General features: G+C 45.6%; 1 protein-coding gene across 1 annotated transcript in view; it reads left to right on the forward strand.

Annotated features, from left to right (window-relative positions):
* The window catches only part of FASN (fatty acid synthase), an 83,844-nt gene that overhangs the window by 51,702 nt on the left and 15,540 nt on the right, over positions 1 to 16,602 (forward strand). Inside the window, 6 exon segments of the mRNA XM_037914136.2 lie at positions 3,089 to 3,312; positions 3,626 to 3,827; positions 9,415 to 9,566; positions 10,201 to 10,292; positions 10,448 to 10,599; positions 15,763 to 16,005. Coding sequence (XP_037770064.1) covers positions 3,089 to 3,312; positions 3,626 to 3,827; positions 9,415 to 9,566; positions 10,201 to 10,292; positions 10,448 to 10,599; positions 15,763 to 16,005 — 1,065 coding nt within the window.

Genomic DNA, 16,602 nt, shown 5'->3' on the forward strand with positions numbered 1-16,602 from the left:
CTGGTGTGATATGACCATTGCTTATTACACAATCCTAATTATCTCTGTACAATGTAGCTCCCCTGTATGTTTGTATCCATTTATTTCTCATCATTATATTTGGATTATAAGCTCTTTAGGGCAGGGACTTTCTATTCATCAGATGTTTGTACAGGGCCTACCACAGTGAGCCCCAATCAGGGCCCTCTAGGCATTACTGCAATACTAACAATAAAAAACAGGTTTATAACTATGACAGAGTTGGTGTATATGTGTTAAGTCAAGTCTTAACATCATCCTTAATGATCTTGAAGATCATTTATAAACTGTAATTAACATGTTAATGAAACTTACCAATGATGTTAAATTAGGAGGCGCTGCAAACACAAGTGAGGACAGAAATGATCCAAAGGGACCTAGAGACATTAGAAACATGGCAGAAAATAACAATATAATTCCGCTTGGAAAAATGAAGCTAATACATCTGGGGTGACTGGGAATCAAAATCCTGGGAAGCTGTAATGCAAAAAGAGACTTGACATGGGTTAGCAATATGATATGGCAACAAAAAGATGATGAAACTTTGGGCTGCATCGCAAAGACATCAGAGAGCAAGGAAATGATGGAGGTGTTGTGTTGATCACACCTGGAATATTCCATTCAGTTCTGGGCATCTCGTTACTACAAAGATAAAGCCAAATTGGCTGGATCTCCAAGAACAGCAACTGAAGTGGTCATGGGGCTGTAGGGGCTGACGTGAGGAAAAAAGGTCTGTTTAGCTTGGTTAAATGAGTCCATGTGAGTCATTTAACCATGTCCATGTGAGTCAGGGATAGAACTAAGGATAGAGAGGAATTACTTAGGGCTATAGCATAGGGTATACCCATTAGGAAAAGGGAAACCTAGACTAACTATTAGGAGAAACTTCCTGGTGATGGGCTGTAGCAGACTCTGGAATAGTTGCTTACAGGAAGTGGTGGCAGCCCCATTGCTTGGACCTTTTAAAACTTGTCAAGACAAAGAACTAGAAAGTGTCCAACAGGGAAGAATCCACTGTAGAGATGGACAGGAAGATTAATAGTGCTTTTACTTCTGTACATTCTATGATTCAGCTCTCATTAGTTGCTTCTGCTCTCAAGATAACTGATCAGCTATTTATAGTTTGTCCTGATAAAATAATGTTTGTAACTAATATCCTTGCCAGTGACTTGTATGGGTGGAGCTTCTGGTGAACTAGTCTCTCTTCCTTACAGAGCACCCTTGCTCATGTAGTGTTAATTAAATTGAGTAGATTTTTAGTTCTTAGGGCTTGTCTTCGCTATGGGGAGATCGATGCTGCTGCAATCGATGCAGCAAGGTCAATTTAGTGGGTTTAGTGAAGACCCACTAAATCGATGGCAGAACGCTCTCTGGTCAACCTTGGTACTCCACCTCTCCGAGAGGAGTAAGGGAAGTCTTGACCAGAGAGCATCTCCTGTCAACGCAGCGCAGTGAAGATACCAGGGTAAGTCGATCTAAGCTATGTCTATTCCAGCTACATGAATAATGTAGCTGGAGTAGCATAACTTAGGTCAACTTACCCCAGTAGTGAAGACAAGCCTTTAGAAAAATACCTGCTTTATTAACTTTTTCCCTAGAATCATAGAATATCAGGGTTGGAAGGGACCTCAGGAGGTCATCTAGTCCAACCCCCTGCTCAAAGCAGGACCGATCCCCAATTAAATCATCCCAGCCAGGGCTTTGTCAAGCCTGACCTTAAAAACTTCTAAGGAAGGAGATTCCACCACCTCCCTAGGTAACGCATTCCAGTGTTTCACCACCCTCCTAGTGAAAATTTTTTTCCTAATATCCAACCTAAATCTCCCCCACTACAACTTGAGACCATTACTCCTTGTCCTGTCATCCGCTACCACTGAGAATAGTCTAGATCCATATTCTTTGGAACCACCTTTCAGGTAGTTGAAAGCAGCTATCAAATCCCCCCTCATTCTTCTGTAGACTAAACAATCCCAGTTCCCTCAGCCTCTCCTCATAACTCATGTGTTCCAGTCTCCTAATCATTTTTGTTGCCCTCCGCTGGACATTTTCCGATTTTTCCACATCCTTCTTGTAGTGTGGGGCCCAAAACTGGACACAGTACTCCAGATGAGGCCTCACCAATGTCGAATAGAGGGGAACGATCACGTCCCTCGATCTGCTGGCAGTGCCCCTACGTATACATCCCAAAATGCCATTGGCCTTCTTGGCAACAAGGGCACACTGTTGACTCATATCCAGCTTCTCGTCCACTGTAACCCCTAGGTCCTTTTCTGCAGAACTGCTGCCTAGCCATTCGGTCCCTAGTCTGTAGCAATTCATTGGATTCTTCCATCCTAAGTGCAGGACTCTGCACTTGTCCTTGTTGAACCTCATCAGATTTCTTTTGGCCCAATCCTCCAATTTGTCTAGGTCCCTCTGTATCCTATCCCTACCCTCGAGCGTATCTACCACTCCTCCCAGTTTAGTTCGTCTGCAAACTTGCTGAGGGTGCAATCCACACCATCCTCCAGATCATTTATGAAGATATTGAACAAAACCGGCCCCAGGACTGACCCTTGGGGCACTCCACTTGATACTGGCTGCCAACTAGACATGAAGCCATTGATCACTACCCGTTGAGCCCGACAATCTAGCCAACTTTCTACCCACCTTATAGTGCATTCATCCAGCCCATACTTCTTTAACTTGCTGACAAGAATACTGTGGGAGACAGCGTCAAAAGCTTTTCTAAAGTCAAGGAACAACACGTCCACTGCTTTCCCTTCATCCACAGAGCCAGTTATCTCGTCACAGAAGGCAATTAGATTAGTCAGGCATGACTTGCCCTTGGTGAATCCATGCTGACTGTTCCTGATCACTTTCCTCTACTCTAAGTGCTTCAGAATTGATTCCTTGAGGACCTGCTCCATGATTTTGCTTTGTGACTGTCCCTGTTGCTTTGTGACTGTTATGCCCTATACTCGCACATCACTGACTAGCATGGAGACAAGCAAATGGTTTTGAAACTAAGAAATTTAATTTGACAAGAAACTGCAGCAGTATGGTGTGCTAACCGTGTTTCTTCCTCTAGGAATGGCCCTTTTCCTGAAGAATGTAGCATTTCATGGAATCCTGCTAGATGCCATATTTGAAGAGGGAAACCAGGAGTGGGAGGAAGTGTCAGACCTGCTGAAGATGGGTATAAGAGATGGTGTGGTAAAACCCCTGAGGACTACGATCTTCAACAGAGAGGAGGTAGAAGCTGCCTTCAGGTTCATGGCACAAGGAAAACACATTGGCAAAGTTATGATCAAGGTAATGACACCTGTAGGCCTTGGCTTCTCTTCTACATCTGTCATCCTGACCCAGGAATCCTGTGTGTATGAACTGCATACAAAAAAATGGGCCATGTGTAGTGAGGTTGAAATTCCCTAACTAGAACAGCATAGCTGGGAAGGAGAGAGAGAAGGAATCCATCCATTTAGTGAGGGAAATTAACCCCATAGCTCACAATATTGCCAACTCAGCCCGTTGACACATCTAATGCTCTAGAGCCCTTGGTTCTGGATCCAAAGAGGTATGACCTATTTCCTCTCCTACTTAATTGTTGTTGTCTGACTGTTGGAAGGTACAAGAGGAAGAGAAGGAATTTTCTGTGAGGGAGATGGAGCCTGTCAGACTCGCCGCCATCTCCCGAACTTCCTGCACACCTACAAAGTCCTACATCATCACAGGAGGCCTAGGTGGCTTTGGTCTGGAATTGGCTCAGTGGCTGGTTGAAAGAGGCGCTCAGAAGCTTGTACTGACATCTCGTTCTGGCATACGATCTGGTAAGAGGATAACCTAAAATAAGGGGTGGGGAGAATGGAGACCAGGAGTTGTGGTCTCATGATTGTGCCCGTAGTTGATGATTCAGATTGTAGTCCGCTAATGAAAATTTGAGGCACAAAGTAGAGCTCAGTTCCCATGTCCCTCTGATCATCCAGTTTCCTGGAACACCACACTGTCCCATCTGTTTCCTTTCCCTCTCCCTTTAAACATGCTATAGTCTCCAGTATTCCAAGATAAATCTCTTGATCCAGCCTTGTCTTCCATCTGCTACATCATCTCTTGCGTTTCCTTTGCCTTTGATTTCTTCAGTGGACTTTCTCCTTTTGCTGCCTATGCTTCGTTGTTAATACATGCTCTCCGCCTCTCACATATTACATAAAAACAGCCATACTGGGTCAGACCAAAAGTCCATCTAGCCCAGTATCCTGTCTTCCGACAGTGGCCAATGCCAGGTGCCTCAGAGGGAATGAACAGGTAAATCATCAAGTGATCCATTCCCTGTCACCCATTCCCAACTTCCGGCAGAGGCTAGGGACACCATCCTTGCCCATCTTGGCTAATAGCCATTGAATTTATCTAGTTCTTTTTTGAACCCTGTTATAGTCTTGACCTTCACAACATCCTCTGGCAGAGTTCCACAGGTTGACTGTGCATTGTGTGAAGAAATACTTCCTTTTGTTTGTTTGTTAAACCTGCTGCCTATTAATTTCATTTGGTAACCCCTAGTTCTTGTGTTATGAGAAGGAATAAATAACACTTATTTTTTTTTTCTCCACACCAGTCATGATTTTATAGACCTCAATCATATCCCCCCTTAGTCGTCTCTTTTTCAAGATGAAAAGTCCCAGTCTTATTAATCTCTTCTCCTACGGAAGCCGTTCCATATCCCTAAATCATTTTTGTTGCCCTTTTCTAATTCCTATTATTATTATTTTTTTTTTTGAGATGGGGCTACCGCACCTGCATGCAGTATTCAAGATGTGGGCATACCATGGATTTATATAAAGGCAATATGAGATTTTCTGTCTTATTTATCCCTTTCTTAAGTATTCCCAACATTCTGTTTTCTTTTTTGACTGCCGCTGCACATTGAGTGGATGTTTTCAGAGAACTATCCACAATGACTCCAAGATCTCTTTCAATCATAGAATCATAAAATATCAGGGTTGGAAGGGACCTCAGGAGGTCATCTAGTCCAACCCCCTGCTCAAAGCAGGACCAATCCCCAATCAAATCATCCCAGCCAAGGCTTTGTCAAGCCTGACCTTAAAAACTTCCAAGGAAGGAGATTCTACCACCTCCCTAGGTAACGCATTCCAGTGTTTCACCACCCTCCTAGTGAAAAAGTTTTTCCTAATATCCAACCTAAACCTCCCCCACTGCAACTTGAGACCATTACTCCTTGTCCTGTCCTCTTCTACCACTGAGAATAGTCTAGAACCATCCTCTCTGGAACCACCTCTCAGGTAGTTGAAAGCAGCTATCAAATCCCCCCTCATTCTTCTCTTCCGCAGACTAAACAATCCCAGTTCCCTCAGCCTCTCCTCATAAGTCATGTGTTCCAGACCCCTAATCATTTTTGTTGCCCTTCGCTGGACTCTCTCCAATTTATCCACGTCCTTCTTGTAGTGTGGGGCCCAAAACTGGACACAGTACTCCAGATGAGGCCTCACCAATGTCGAATAGAGGGGAACGATCACGTCCCTCGATCTGCTCGCTATGCCCCTACTTATACATCCCAAAATGCCATTGGCCTTCTTGGCAACAAGGGCACACTGCTGACTCATATCCAGCTTCTCGTCCACTGTAACCCCTAGGTCCTTTTCTGCAGAACTGCTGCCTAGCCATTCGGTCCCTAGTCTGTAGCTGTGCATTGGGTTCTTCTGTCCTAAGTGCAGGACCCTGCACTTATCCTTATTGAACCGCATCAGGTTTCTTTTGGCCCAATCCTCCAATTTGTCTAGGTCCCTCTGTATCCTATCCCTGCCCTCCAGCGTATCTACCACTCCTCCCAGTTTAGTATCATCTGCAAATTTGCTGAGAGTGCAATCCACACCATCCTCCAGATCATTTATGAATCTTGAGTGGTAACAGCTAATTTAGACCTCATCATTTTATATGTATAGTTGGGATTATGTTTTCCAATGTGCATTACTTTGCATTTATCAACATTGAATTTCATCTGCCATTTTGTTGCCCTGTCATCCAGTTTTGAGAGATCCTTTTGTAGCTCTTTGCAGTCTGCATGGGACTTAACTATCTTGAGTAGTTTTTGTATCATCTGCAAATTTTGACACCTCACTGTTTTTACCCCTTTTTCCAGATCATTTATTAATATGTTGAATAGGACTTGTCCCAGTACAGAGCCCTGGGAGACACCACTATTTACCTCTCCCCGTTCTGAAAACTGACCATTTATTCCTACCCTTTGTTTCCTGTCTTTTAACCAGTTACCAGTCCATGAGAGGACCTTCCCTCTTATCCCATGACCGCTTACTTTGCTTAAGAGCCTTTGGTGAGGGACCTTGTCAAAGGATTTCTGAAAATTTAAGTACACTATATCCACTGGATCCATGTGCTTGTTGACCCCCCTCAAAGAATTCTAGCAGATTGGTGAGGCATGATTTCCCTTTACAAAAACCATGTTAATTCTTCCCCAACAAATTATATTCATCTATGTGTCTGACAATTTTGTTCTTTACTATAGTTTCAACCACTTTGCCTGGTACTGAAGTCACGCTTACCGGCCTGTAATTGCCAGGATCACCTCTGGAGCCCTTTTTAAAAATTGGCGTCACATTAGCTATCCTTCAGTCATTTGGAACAGAAGCTGATTTAAATGATAGGTTACAGACTACAGTTAGTAGTTTTGCAATTTCACATTTGAGTTCCTTCAGAACTCTTGGATGAATATCATCTGGTCCTGGTGATTTATTACTGTTTAGTTTATCAATTTGTTCTAAAACCTCCTCTAATGACACCTCAATCTGGGACAGTTCCTCAGATTTGTCACCTAAAAAGAATGGCTCAGGTTTGGGAATCTCCCTCACATCCTCAACCATGAAGACCAATGCAAAGAATTCATTTAGCTTCTCCGCAATGGGCTTATCGTCCTCGAGTGCTCCTTTAGCATCTCTATTGTCCTGTGGCCCTCTGGTTGTTTAGCAAAAAGCCTGTTTCTGATATACTTAAAAAGGGTGCCCTGTACAATCTGGCTTCTACCTTTCCACTCTACTGAAACTGTCTTTACTCAAGTCCCCAGTGACTCCTTCCTTTACAAAGTCTATCTGTCCTCCGTCTAGAGATTCTCATTCTCTTAGTTTCAAAGACTGTGCATCTTCCCTATCCAACCATTATACAGGGGTAGTAACCCTCAAGCTCTTGTCCCTTCCCCAGAGATCTGTCATTGGTCTTTTTTTTTTTTTTTTTTTTTTTTTCCATCTTGCTCATATCCCTGAGTGACATTACCCAATAATTAAATGATTCAGATCTGCCTCATCCACACCTGTCTTTGACTTGTGTTCCTCTGTCCTGACACCGACTCAGGCTCAACATAGGAAAAACTACTACTTTTTCTATTTCCATTGGCAAACCCACGACCCTGCATGTTCTGCAGGCATGCAAAACTTGGTGGCATTTGACTCCACCTCAGTCCTCCAACTTCGATGTTGCTAACTCCTGCCAACTTCTCCATTCCAAAATCTATCCATTCCTTTCTATCCCACTGCCTTAAATCTTGTCCAACTTTTCATCTCTCACCTTAGTTACTGCAGCCTTTTTCTTTCTTCCACCTCCTTCACTCTTGCCTTCCTTGTCCAAAGTGCTACTGTGAAAATTAATCCACCCTGCCTGCTGATCTTATCATGTCCGTCCCCTCTTCAAATCCCTTCACTGCTGCAGCAGACTTTGTCCCCACTTTCAAGATCATATATAACTCTGTTCCTGCCTACCTCTCTTCTCATCCTCTGTTCACAGCTCCTTCTTCATTTCCTTCCCTCACTGTCCTCTCCATGTAATGTCCTCTTTCAAATGGCTCCCTCTGCCTATCCAGTAGAACACTCCTTCCTGACTTGTTTCAGAGTAACAGCCGTGTTAGTCTGTATTCGCAAAAAGAAAAGGAGTACTTGTGGCACCTTAGAGACTAACCAATTTATTTGAGCATAAGCTTTCGTGAGCTACAGCTCACTTCATCGGCATCTGATGAAGTGAGCTGTAGCTCACGAAAGCTTATGCTCAAATAAATTGGTTAGTCTCTAAGGTGCCACAAGTACTCCTTTTCTTTCTTCCTGATTTGTTACCCCTGGCCTTCATTCTCTCCTTTTCAAAGCTTCGCCTTTATGGAACCATATCATCCTATGTCTGCAAAGCACAAGGCATGTTTTTGGCTCTATATAAAGTAAAATCTACAGCCTTGCCCAGAGAAAGAGCACACACTGTTACCAGAGGGTGTATGTGGTGGGACCTGAAACATGGAAGAGCTTTCGTGCAAAGGCCACAATGAAAGTCGCTAGATTCCTTTTCAGGGAGCTTATTTCCTGTGAGCTATGGCTACACTATATCACAAGGAAAGCATTCCACATTTTAAATAGCATCTCCATCCATTATGCTCAGCATTTAGAAGAGGGAGTATTGTTTTAATCTTAAAGATAGGGATACAGGAGCACCCAGTTACATGTCTTGGATCACACCGTGAACTGATGGCAGTTGGGGAAAAGAACACTGAATCTGTCGTCTGTCTAACCGTTAGTGAACACTGAATCAGTCTGCAACCATAAGACAGAGTTCTAATGCTTTAGTTTAAATGCTCCTGTTTGTCTTAGACAGGGTAAGTATGAACTGAGAGGTGCAGGAAGCAGAGCTTCACCAGGGCATAGAGCAGGGGTGGGCAAACTTTTTTTGGCCTGCGGGCCACAGCGGGGTTCCAAAACTGTATGGAAGGCCGGGAAGGGAAGGCTGTACCTCCCCAAACAGCCTGGCCCCTGCCCCCTATTGCCCCCCTCAGAATCCCTGACCCATCCAAACCCCCCTGCTCCTTGTCCCCTGACTGCCCCCTCCTGGGACCCCCCCCCTCCACTAACCGCCCCTCTGGGACCCCACCTCCTATCCAACCTCTTCTCCCCCTCCCGCCCCCGTGCTCCCTGTCCCTTGACTGCCCTGACACCTATCCACACCCCCGTCCCCTGGCAGGCCCCCCAGGACTCCCACACCTATCCAACCGCTCCCTGTCCCCTGACTGCCCCAGGGACCCCCTGTCCCTTATCCAACCCCCCCCACTCCCCGCCCCCTTACCGTGTCGCTCAGCAGTAGGACTGGCAGCCGCGCCGCTTGACAGGAGCTCGCAGCCGCGCTGCCCAGAGAGCTGGCAGCATGGCGAGCTGAGGCTGCGGGGGAGGGGAGACAGCAGGGGAGGGGCCAGGGGCTAGCCTCCCCTGCCGGGAGCTCAAGGGCCAGGCAGAATGGTCCCGCGGGCTGGATGTGGCCCATGGGCTGTAGTTTGCCCACCTCTGGCCTAGTGTGTCTGGAATGATGAATCTCAAACTAGCCCCCCCCCCCCCCCCTTTTTTTTTTTTTTTTTTTTTTTTGCAGGTTACCAAGCTAAACGAGTCAGAGAGTGGAAGGAGATGGGCGTCCAGGTCCTGGTGTCCACCAGTGATGTTGGGACTTTAGAAGGAACGCAGCACTTGATAGAAAAAGCTTTACAGCTTGGACCAGTTGGGGGCATCTTCAATTTGGCGATGGTGAGTGACAAAAATGCTTGGAACTCAGAAAGGACAGAGCAGCTGCAAAAGTGTTTTCTGCATTGATCATACGGGGCCAAGTCAACAGGGGGACAGCTCAGGCAACCTTTCTGTCTTTCAAAGTGCAGTTGGCCGGAATAGGCTTGATAACATGAAGTTGTTGTTCTTTCACTTCCTCAGTCTGGGTCTTGTTTCCCTAGGCTAGTTGCACTACAGAGACCGTATGTTCAGCTCCTAGTGACCCTTAGGGCCGAAAAAAGGCCTATCCTGCACCTTTCTAGTTAAGGAAGACCATCACAGTAGGAGTCCTGGAGAGACCAGGACAACATGAAGACTTCTTGTTGAGGCTGGTAGGGCCTTACCATCTTCAGCTAAGAGATTCTCTTGTTCTTAGTAATATTTCAGCTTAAACATGTAAAACTTACATGGTATTCCCTTTCTGTGCCTCTCCAGCATCTCTGAACAGAGCAACATTCAGAACACGTTTCTGGGAGATCTTGGCTGGATCTTTTGTTCCAGAACTTAATGTAGAATCTGCTTGTGCATATTTTTGAGGTTGAAATTGCAGCAGGGTTAGACTCAACCTGAGCAGAGACCGGAGAGATATTGATGTTACTTCTTCTGTCTCCTGCAGGTCCTTAAAGATGCCATGCTAGAGAATCAGTCTCCAGAATTCTTCCATGATGTCAGCAAACCCAAGTTTGCAGGCACCCTTCATCTGGACTGGTAGGTGTCGTAGGAGGGATAAATGCGGGGTGCTTGAATGGGGCCAGAGGCCAATAACATTCAGAAAGGTCTCAACTTGTTACCGTCACAAGAGGGGAACGATCCTTTTAAAACAAGTTGTTAATTTAATATAATTTTTTCTATTCCATTCATAGGGTGAGTCGTGAAAAGTGTCCAGACTTGGACTATTTTGTTGCTTTCTCCTCTATAAGCTGTGGAAGAGGAAATGTTGGGCAGAGTAACTATGGTTTTGCCAACTCTACTATGGAGCGCATCTGTGAGCAGCGACGGCATGATGGGCTGCCAGGTAACACTGCAGGGCCTCTTCTACAGATAATGCCCACTCCATCAACAACCAGAAGAAAATAAGATATCTCATGCACTTCTCTGGAGCAAACGTGAATGCTCAGAGCTCCTTCCCCCCTCATTCTCTGGTTCATGCACACACTCTCTTTGTACTCTGTGGATTGTCAATCAGCACAGAATCCTAGAAACATGGGACTGGAAGGGTCTCTGATAGGTCATCTAGACCAGAGGTGGGCAAACTACGGCCTGCAGGCCACATCCGGCCCGCGGGACTGTCCTGCCTGGTCCCTGAGCTCCCAGCCGGTGAGGCTCGTCCCCGGCCCTTCCCCCACAGCCTCAGCCTGCTGTGCTGCGCTGCCAGTGCTCTGGCCTGCTGCTCCTGCCAGGCAGCGTGCCTGGCTCCGGCATGGTAAGAGGGCAGGGGGTCCCTGGGGATAGGCAGGGGGCGGTTGGATGGGGTGGAGATTCGGGGGCCGGGGGGGCGCGTGGTCAGGTAACGGGGGGCGCTGGATAGGGCATGGGAGTCCCGGGGGGCCTGTCGGTGCGGGGGTGTGGTTAGGGGTCGGGGCAGTCGGGACAGGGAGAAGGGGGGGTTGGATAGGGGGTGGGGTCCCGGGGGGGCAGTTAGGGGCGGGGATCCTGGGGGGGAGATCAGGGGACAAGGAGCAGGGGGGGTTAGAGGGGTCGGGAATTCTGAGGGCAGCAGTCAGGGGGTGGGAAGTGGAATGGGGCAGATAGGGGATGGGGGCCAGGCTGTTTGGGGAGCACAGCCTTCCCTACCCGGCCCTCCATATAGTTTTGCAACCCTGATGTGGCCCGTGGGCCAAAAAGTTTGCCCACCCCGATCTAGACCAATCTCCTGCACTGAGACAGGATTAAATATTATCCGCACCATTCCTGAAAAGTGTTTGTCTAACCTGTTCTTAAAAACCTCCAATGTTAGGGATTCTGTAACCTTGCTATGTAATTTGTTCTAGTGCTTAACTACTGTTACAGTTAAATCTCCCTTGCTGCAATTGAAGCCCAGTACTTGAAGACTGTTCTCATATCCCTCTTCAGTCTTTTCTTCTCCAGACTAAACCAACCCAAATTTTTTAATTTTTTTTTATCGTAGATCATGTTTTCTAGACCTTTAATCAGTTTTGTTACTCTGCTCTGGACTTTCTCCAGTTTGTCTACATATTTCCCAAAGTCTGGTACCAGAACTGGACACAGTACTCCATCTGAGGCCAATGAAGGCGGAGTAGAGTGGAAGAATTACTTTGTGTCTGGCCTACAACACTCCTGTTAATACATCCCAGAATTATGTTCGCTTTTTTCCTACAGTATTACATTGTTGACTAATATTTAGTTTGTGATCCACAATAACTCCCCGATCCCTTTTCACAGTACTATTTGTTAGTCAGTCATTTCCGTTTTTATCTTCTGTGCAATTGATTATTCCTTCCTAAGTGTAGTACATTGCCCATATTGAATTTCATCCTATTTCTTTCAGTCCATTTTCCCATTTTGTCAAAATGATTTTGAATTTTAATCCTGTCCTCCAAAGCACTTGCAACTCCTCCCAGCTTGGTATCATCCAGAGAGTTTATAAGCATACTCTCTATGCCATTATCTAAATCATTGATCAAGATATTGAATAGAACCAGATACAGGACAGATACTTTTGGGACGCACTCAGTATGCCCTTACAGCTTGGCTGTGAACCATTTATAACTACGCTGGACCTTAAAGCAGGTTCATCTAGGCTATCTTTCCCTAGTTTGTTTATGAGAAGATCATGTAAGACCGTTATCAAAAGCCTTACTAAAGTTGAGATATACCACATCTACTGATTTCCCCCTATGCACAAGGGTTGTCAGAGAAGAATATTAGGTTGGTTTGACATGATTTGTTCTTGATGACAAATCCATGTTGACTGTTGCTTTTCACCTTATCTTCTAGGTGCTTACAAATTATTTTTTTTATTCTATTTATTTATTTATTTATTTATTTATTTGCACCGTTATCTTTTCTGGTTCCCAAATTAAACTGATTTTCCTTCCTCATTGAGGAATGGACCTGCCTTGTCCTCATCTCCCTCTTGCTTCTAATGTATTTGTAAAATATTTCCTTGTTACGCTTTATGTCCCTAGCTAGTTTAATCTCATTTTGTGCCCTGGCCTTTCTAATGGTCTCTTCATGGTTGTGTGTGGTGTTTTGTTGTGTTTATATAATCTATATATCCTTTGTAATCTGACTTTGCTTCCACTTCTTGTATGACTCTTATTTGAGTTTCAGGTTGTTGAAGATCTCCAGTTTAAGCCAGGGTGGTCTCTTACCATACTTTCTCTTTCCTACGCATTGGAATAGTTTGTTCTTGTGCCCTCAATAATGTCTCTTTGAAAACTGCCAACTCTCCTGAACTCCCTCCTCCCCCCTCTCCCCCCGACTTGCTTCTCATGGGATCTTACCTACCAATTTTCTGAGTTTGGTAAAGTCTGCCTTCTTGAAGTCCATTGTCATAGAATCATAGAATATCAGGGTTGGAAGGGACCTCAGGAGGTCATCTAGTCCAACCCCCTGCTCAAAGCAGGACCATCCCCAACTAAATCATCCCAGCCAGGGCTTTGTCAAGCCTGACCTTAAAAACTTCTAAGGAAGGAGATTCCACCACCTCCCTAGGTAACGCATTCCAGTGTTTCACCACCCTCCTAGTGAAAAAGTTTTTCCTAATATCCAACCTAAACCTCCCCCACTGCAACTTGAGACCATTACTCCTTGTTCTGTCCTCTTCTACCACTGAGAATAGTCTAGATCCATCCTCTTCGGAACCCCCTTTCAGGTAGTTGAAAGCAGCTATCAAATCCCCCCTCATTCTTCTCTTCCGTAGACTAAACAATCCCAGTACCCTCAGCCTCTCCTCATAAACCATGTGTTCCAGTCCCCTAATCATTTTTGTTGCCCTTCGCTGGACGTTTTCCGATTTTTCCACATCCTTCTTGTAGTGTGGGGCCCAAAACTGGACACAGTACTCCAGATGAGGCCTCACCAATGTCGAATAGAGGGGAACGATCACGTCCCTCGATCTGCTGGCAATGCCCCTACGTATACATCTCAAAATGCCATTGGCCTTCTTGGCAACAAGTGCACACTGTTGACTCATATCCAGCTTCTCGTCCACTGTAACCCCTAGGTCCTTTTCCGCAGAACTGCTGCCTAGCCATTCGGTCCCTAGTCTGTAGCGGTGCATGGGGTTCTTCCCTCCTAAGTGCAGGACTCTGCACTTGTCCTTGTTGAACCTCATCAGATTTCTTTTGGCCCAATCCTCCAATTTGTCCATGGCCCTCTGTATCCTATCCCTACCCTCCAGCTTATCTACCTCTCCTCCCAGTTTAGTGTCATCTGCAAACTTGCTGAGAGTGCAATGCACACCATCCTCCAGATCATTTATGAAGATACTGAACAAAACTGGCCCGAGGACCGACCCTTGGGGCACTCCACTTGGGACGGCTGCCAACTAGACATGGAGCCATTGATCACTATCCGTTGAGCCCGACAATCTAGCCACCTTTCTACCCACCTTATAGTCCGTTCATCCAGCCCATACTTCTTTAACTTGCTGGCAAGAATACTGTGGGAGACCGTGTCAAAAGCTTTGCTAAAGTCAAGGAACAACACATCCACTGCTTTCCCCTCATCCACAGAGCCAGTTATCTCGTCATAGAAGGCAATTAGATTAGTCAGACATGACTTGCCCTTTGTGAATCCATGCTGACTGTTCCTGATCACTTTCCTCTCCTCTAAGTGCTTCAGAATTGATTCCTTGAGGACCTGCTCCATGGTTTTTCCAGGGACTGAGGTGACGCTGACTGGCCTGTAGTTCCCAGGATCCTCCTTCTTCCCGGTTTTAAAGATGGGCACTACATTAGCCTTTTTCCAGTCATCTGGGACTTCCCCGGATCACCATGAGTTTTCAAAGATAATGGCCAATGGCTCTGCAATCACATCCGCCAACTCCTTTAGCACTCTCAGATGCAGCGCATCCGGTCCCATGGACTTGTGCTCGTCCAGCTTTTCTAAATAGTCCTGAACCATGTCTTTCTTCACAGAGGGCTGGTCACCTCCTCTCCATGCTGTGCTGCCCAGTGCAGTAGTCTGGGAGCTGACCTTGTTCGTGAAGATAGAGGCAAAAAAAGCATTGAGTGCATTAGCTTTTTCCACATCCTCTGTCACTAGGCTGCCTCCCTCATTCAGTAAGGGGCCCACACTTTCTTTGACTTTCTTCTTGTTGCTAACATACCTGAAGAAACCCTGTCTTTTTTGCTTTTTTTTTCTCCTCCTACCATTCATTAAAATCATGAGCTCTTATTTCATGATCACTTTCACCCAAGCTGCCTTCAAATTCTAAACCATAATTTGTCAGAATCAAATCTAGAACAGCCTCTTCCCCCAATTGCTTTCTCCACCCTCTGCAATAAAAAAGTTGTCTCCAATGAATTCCAATAGCTTGTTGGACAATATGTGCCTTTCTGTATTCTTTTCCCAGCAGATATCTGCGTAGTTGAAGTCCCCACCCCCACCACCAAGTCCTGTGCTTTGGATGATTTCTTGTTTTGTTTGTTTGTTAAACCTTATCTGCCTCTTCTTCCTTGTTAGACATTCTATAATAGACCCCTATCATGACATCATCTTTGTTTTTTACCCCTTTTATCCTTACCCAGAGGCTTTCAACAGGTCTACCTCCCACTTCTATTTCAACCTCCATGCAAGTGTATCTATCTTTGATACACAAGGCAACAACTTCTCCTATTTTTTTCCCTGCCTGTCTTTACTGGACAAACTGTACACTTCTATACCAATATTCCAGTCATGAATTATCCCACCAAGTCTCTGCAATGCCAATTATGTCATAACTGTGGTTGTTCACTGGAATTTCTGGTTCTTCCTGTTTTATTCCCCATACTTCTATGATGTTCATTAGACTTTCCTCTCTATATTCCCTCCTGTCCCTCCTTTGTCTCTGCTACAATTGCCCACATTCCTCCCAGATTCTGACCCTTCACCCAGATTTTCAAGTGAATGAAGACACCTGCTCTGTTTTCTTTAGCTTTCCCCTCTTCCTGCTGCCATGTGCTCCAGTTAATCATTTAATGTGTTCTCTCTTCTGCCTTCTTTTTTGCAGGCCTGGCCGTGCAGTGGGGTGCCATTGGTGATGTGGGTGTTGTCTTGGAGACCATGGGCAGTAACGACACTGTGGTTGGTGGAACTCTTCCCCAGCGACTCAGCTCATGCCTGGAGGTTCTGGACCACTTCCTGAATCAGCCTCATCCTGTCATGTCTAGTTTTGTTCTGGCAGAGAAGGTCTCAGTGAAGAGTGAGGGAAGCAGCCAGCAGGACCTTGTGGAGGCTGTTGCCCACATCCTGGGTAAATTAGATCATTAATAATTACAAACATTCTGTGATCAGAATTCTAGAAGCCACATCTTACTCTAGAATCTGCTATAGGACATATTGGTGCTAGCCACTATCTGTAGGAAATTGAGTGCAGGTGTGCAGCTTGCTGTGGTCCAAGAGTGTCTATTGACTCTCCAGAAGTATCTCTTTCTTCTACAGCCGTGGGAGTGCTGCTTGTATCACTATTTTTGTAGCACTGTAGCATGTGCCCAGAATTCTCAATAGGAAAAAATGCACAGATTGAAGGCTAGACCTTAGATCCCAAGATTTCACAATATCGAGATACATACCGATACATTAGCCGCCCAGGCAGCGGTCAGAGCTGACCTCACAGAACAGGTGGTGGTTTGTTTTGGTTTTTTTGGGGGGGTTTTTAGGAGTGGTTTGAAGTGTGAGTATTTGACAAGTGTCTGGAAAGCTGCACTAGGTAGTGCAGGAGTTGTGGAAGAAAGCATTGGGTTGGGAGTGTATGAAGACGACAAAAGGAGCGGCTAGAAGAGAAGCGTGGGTGGAACACAGTACTCCTGGGGAAATTCTGTGCAACTGTAGCACAGCAGAAAAATATCCT

The sequence above is a fragment of the Chelonia mydas genome, chromosome 14 (genome assembly GCF_015237465.2).
Source record: "Chelonia mydas isolate rCheMyd1 chromosome 14, rCheMyd1.pri.v2, whole genome shotgun sequence".
Taxonomy (NCBI): Eukaryota; Metazoa; Chordata; order Testudines; family Cheloniidae; genus Chelonia; species Chelonia mydas.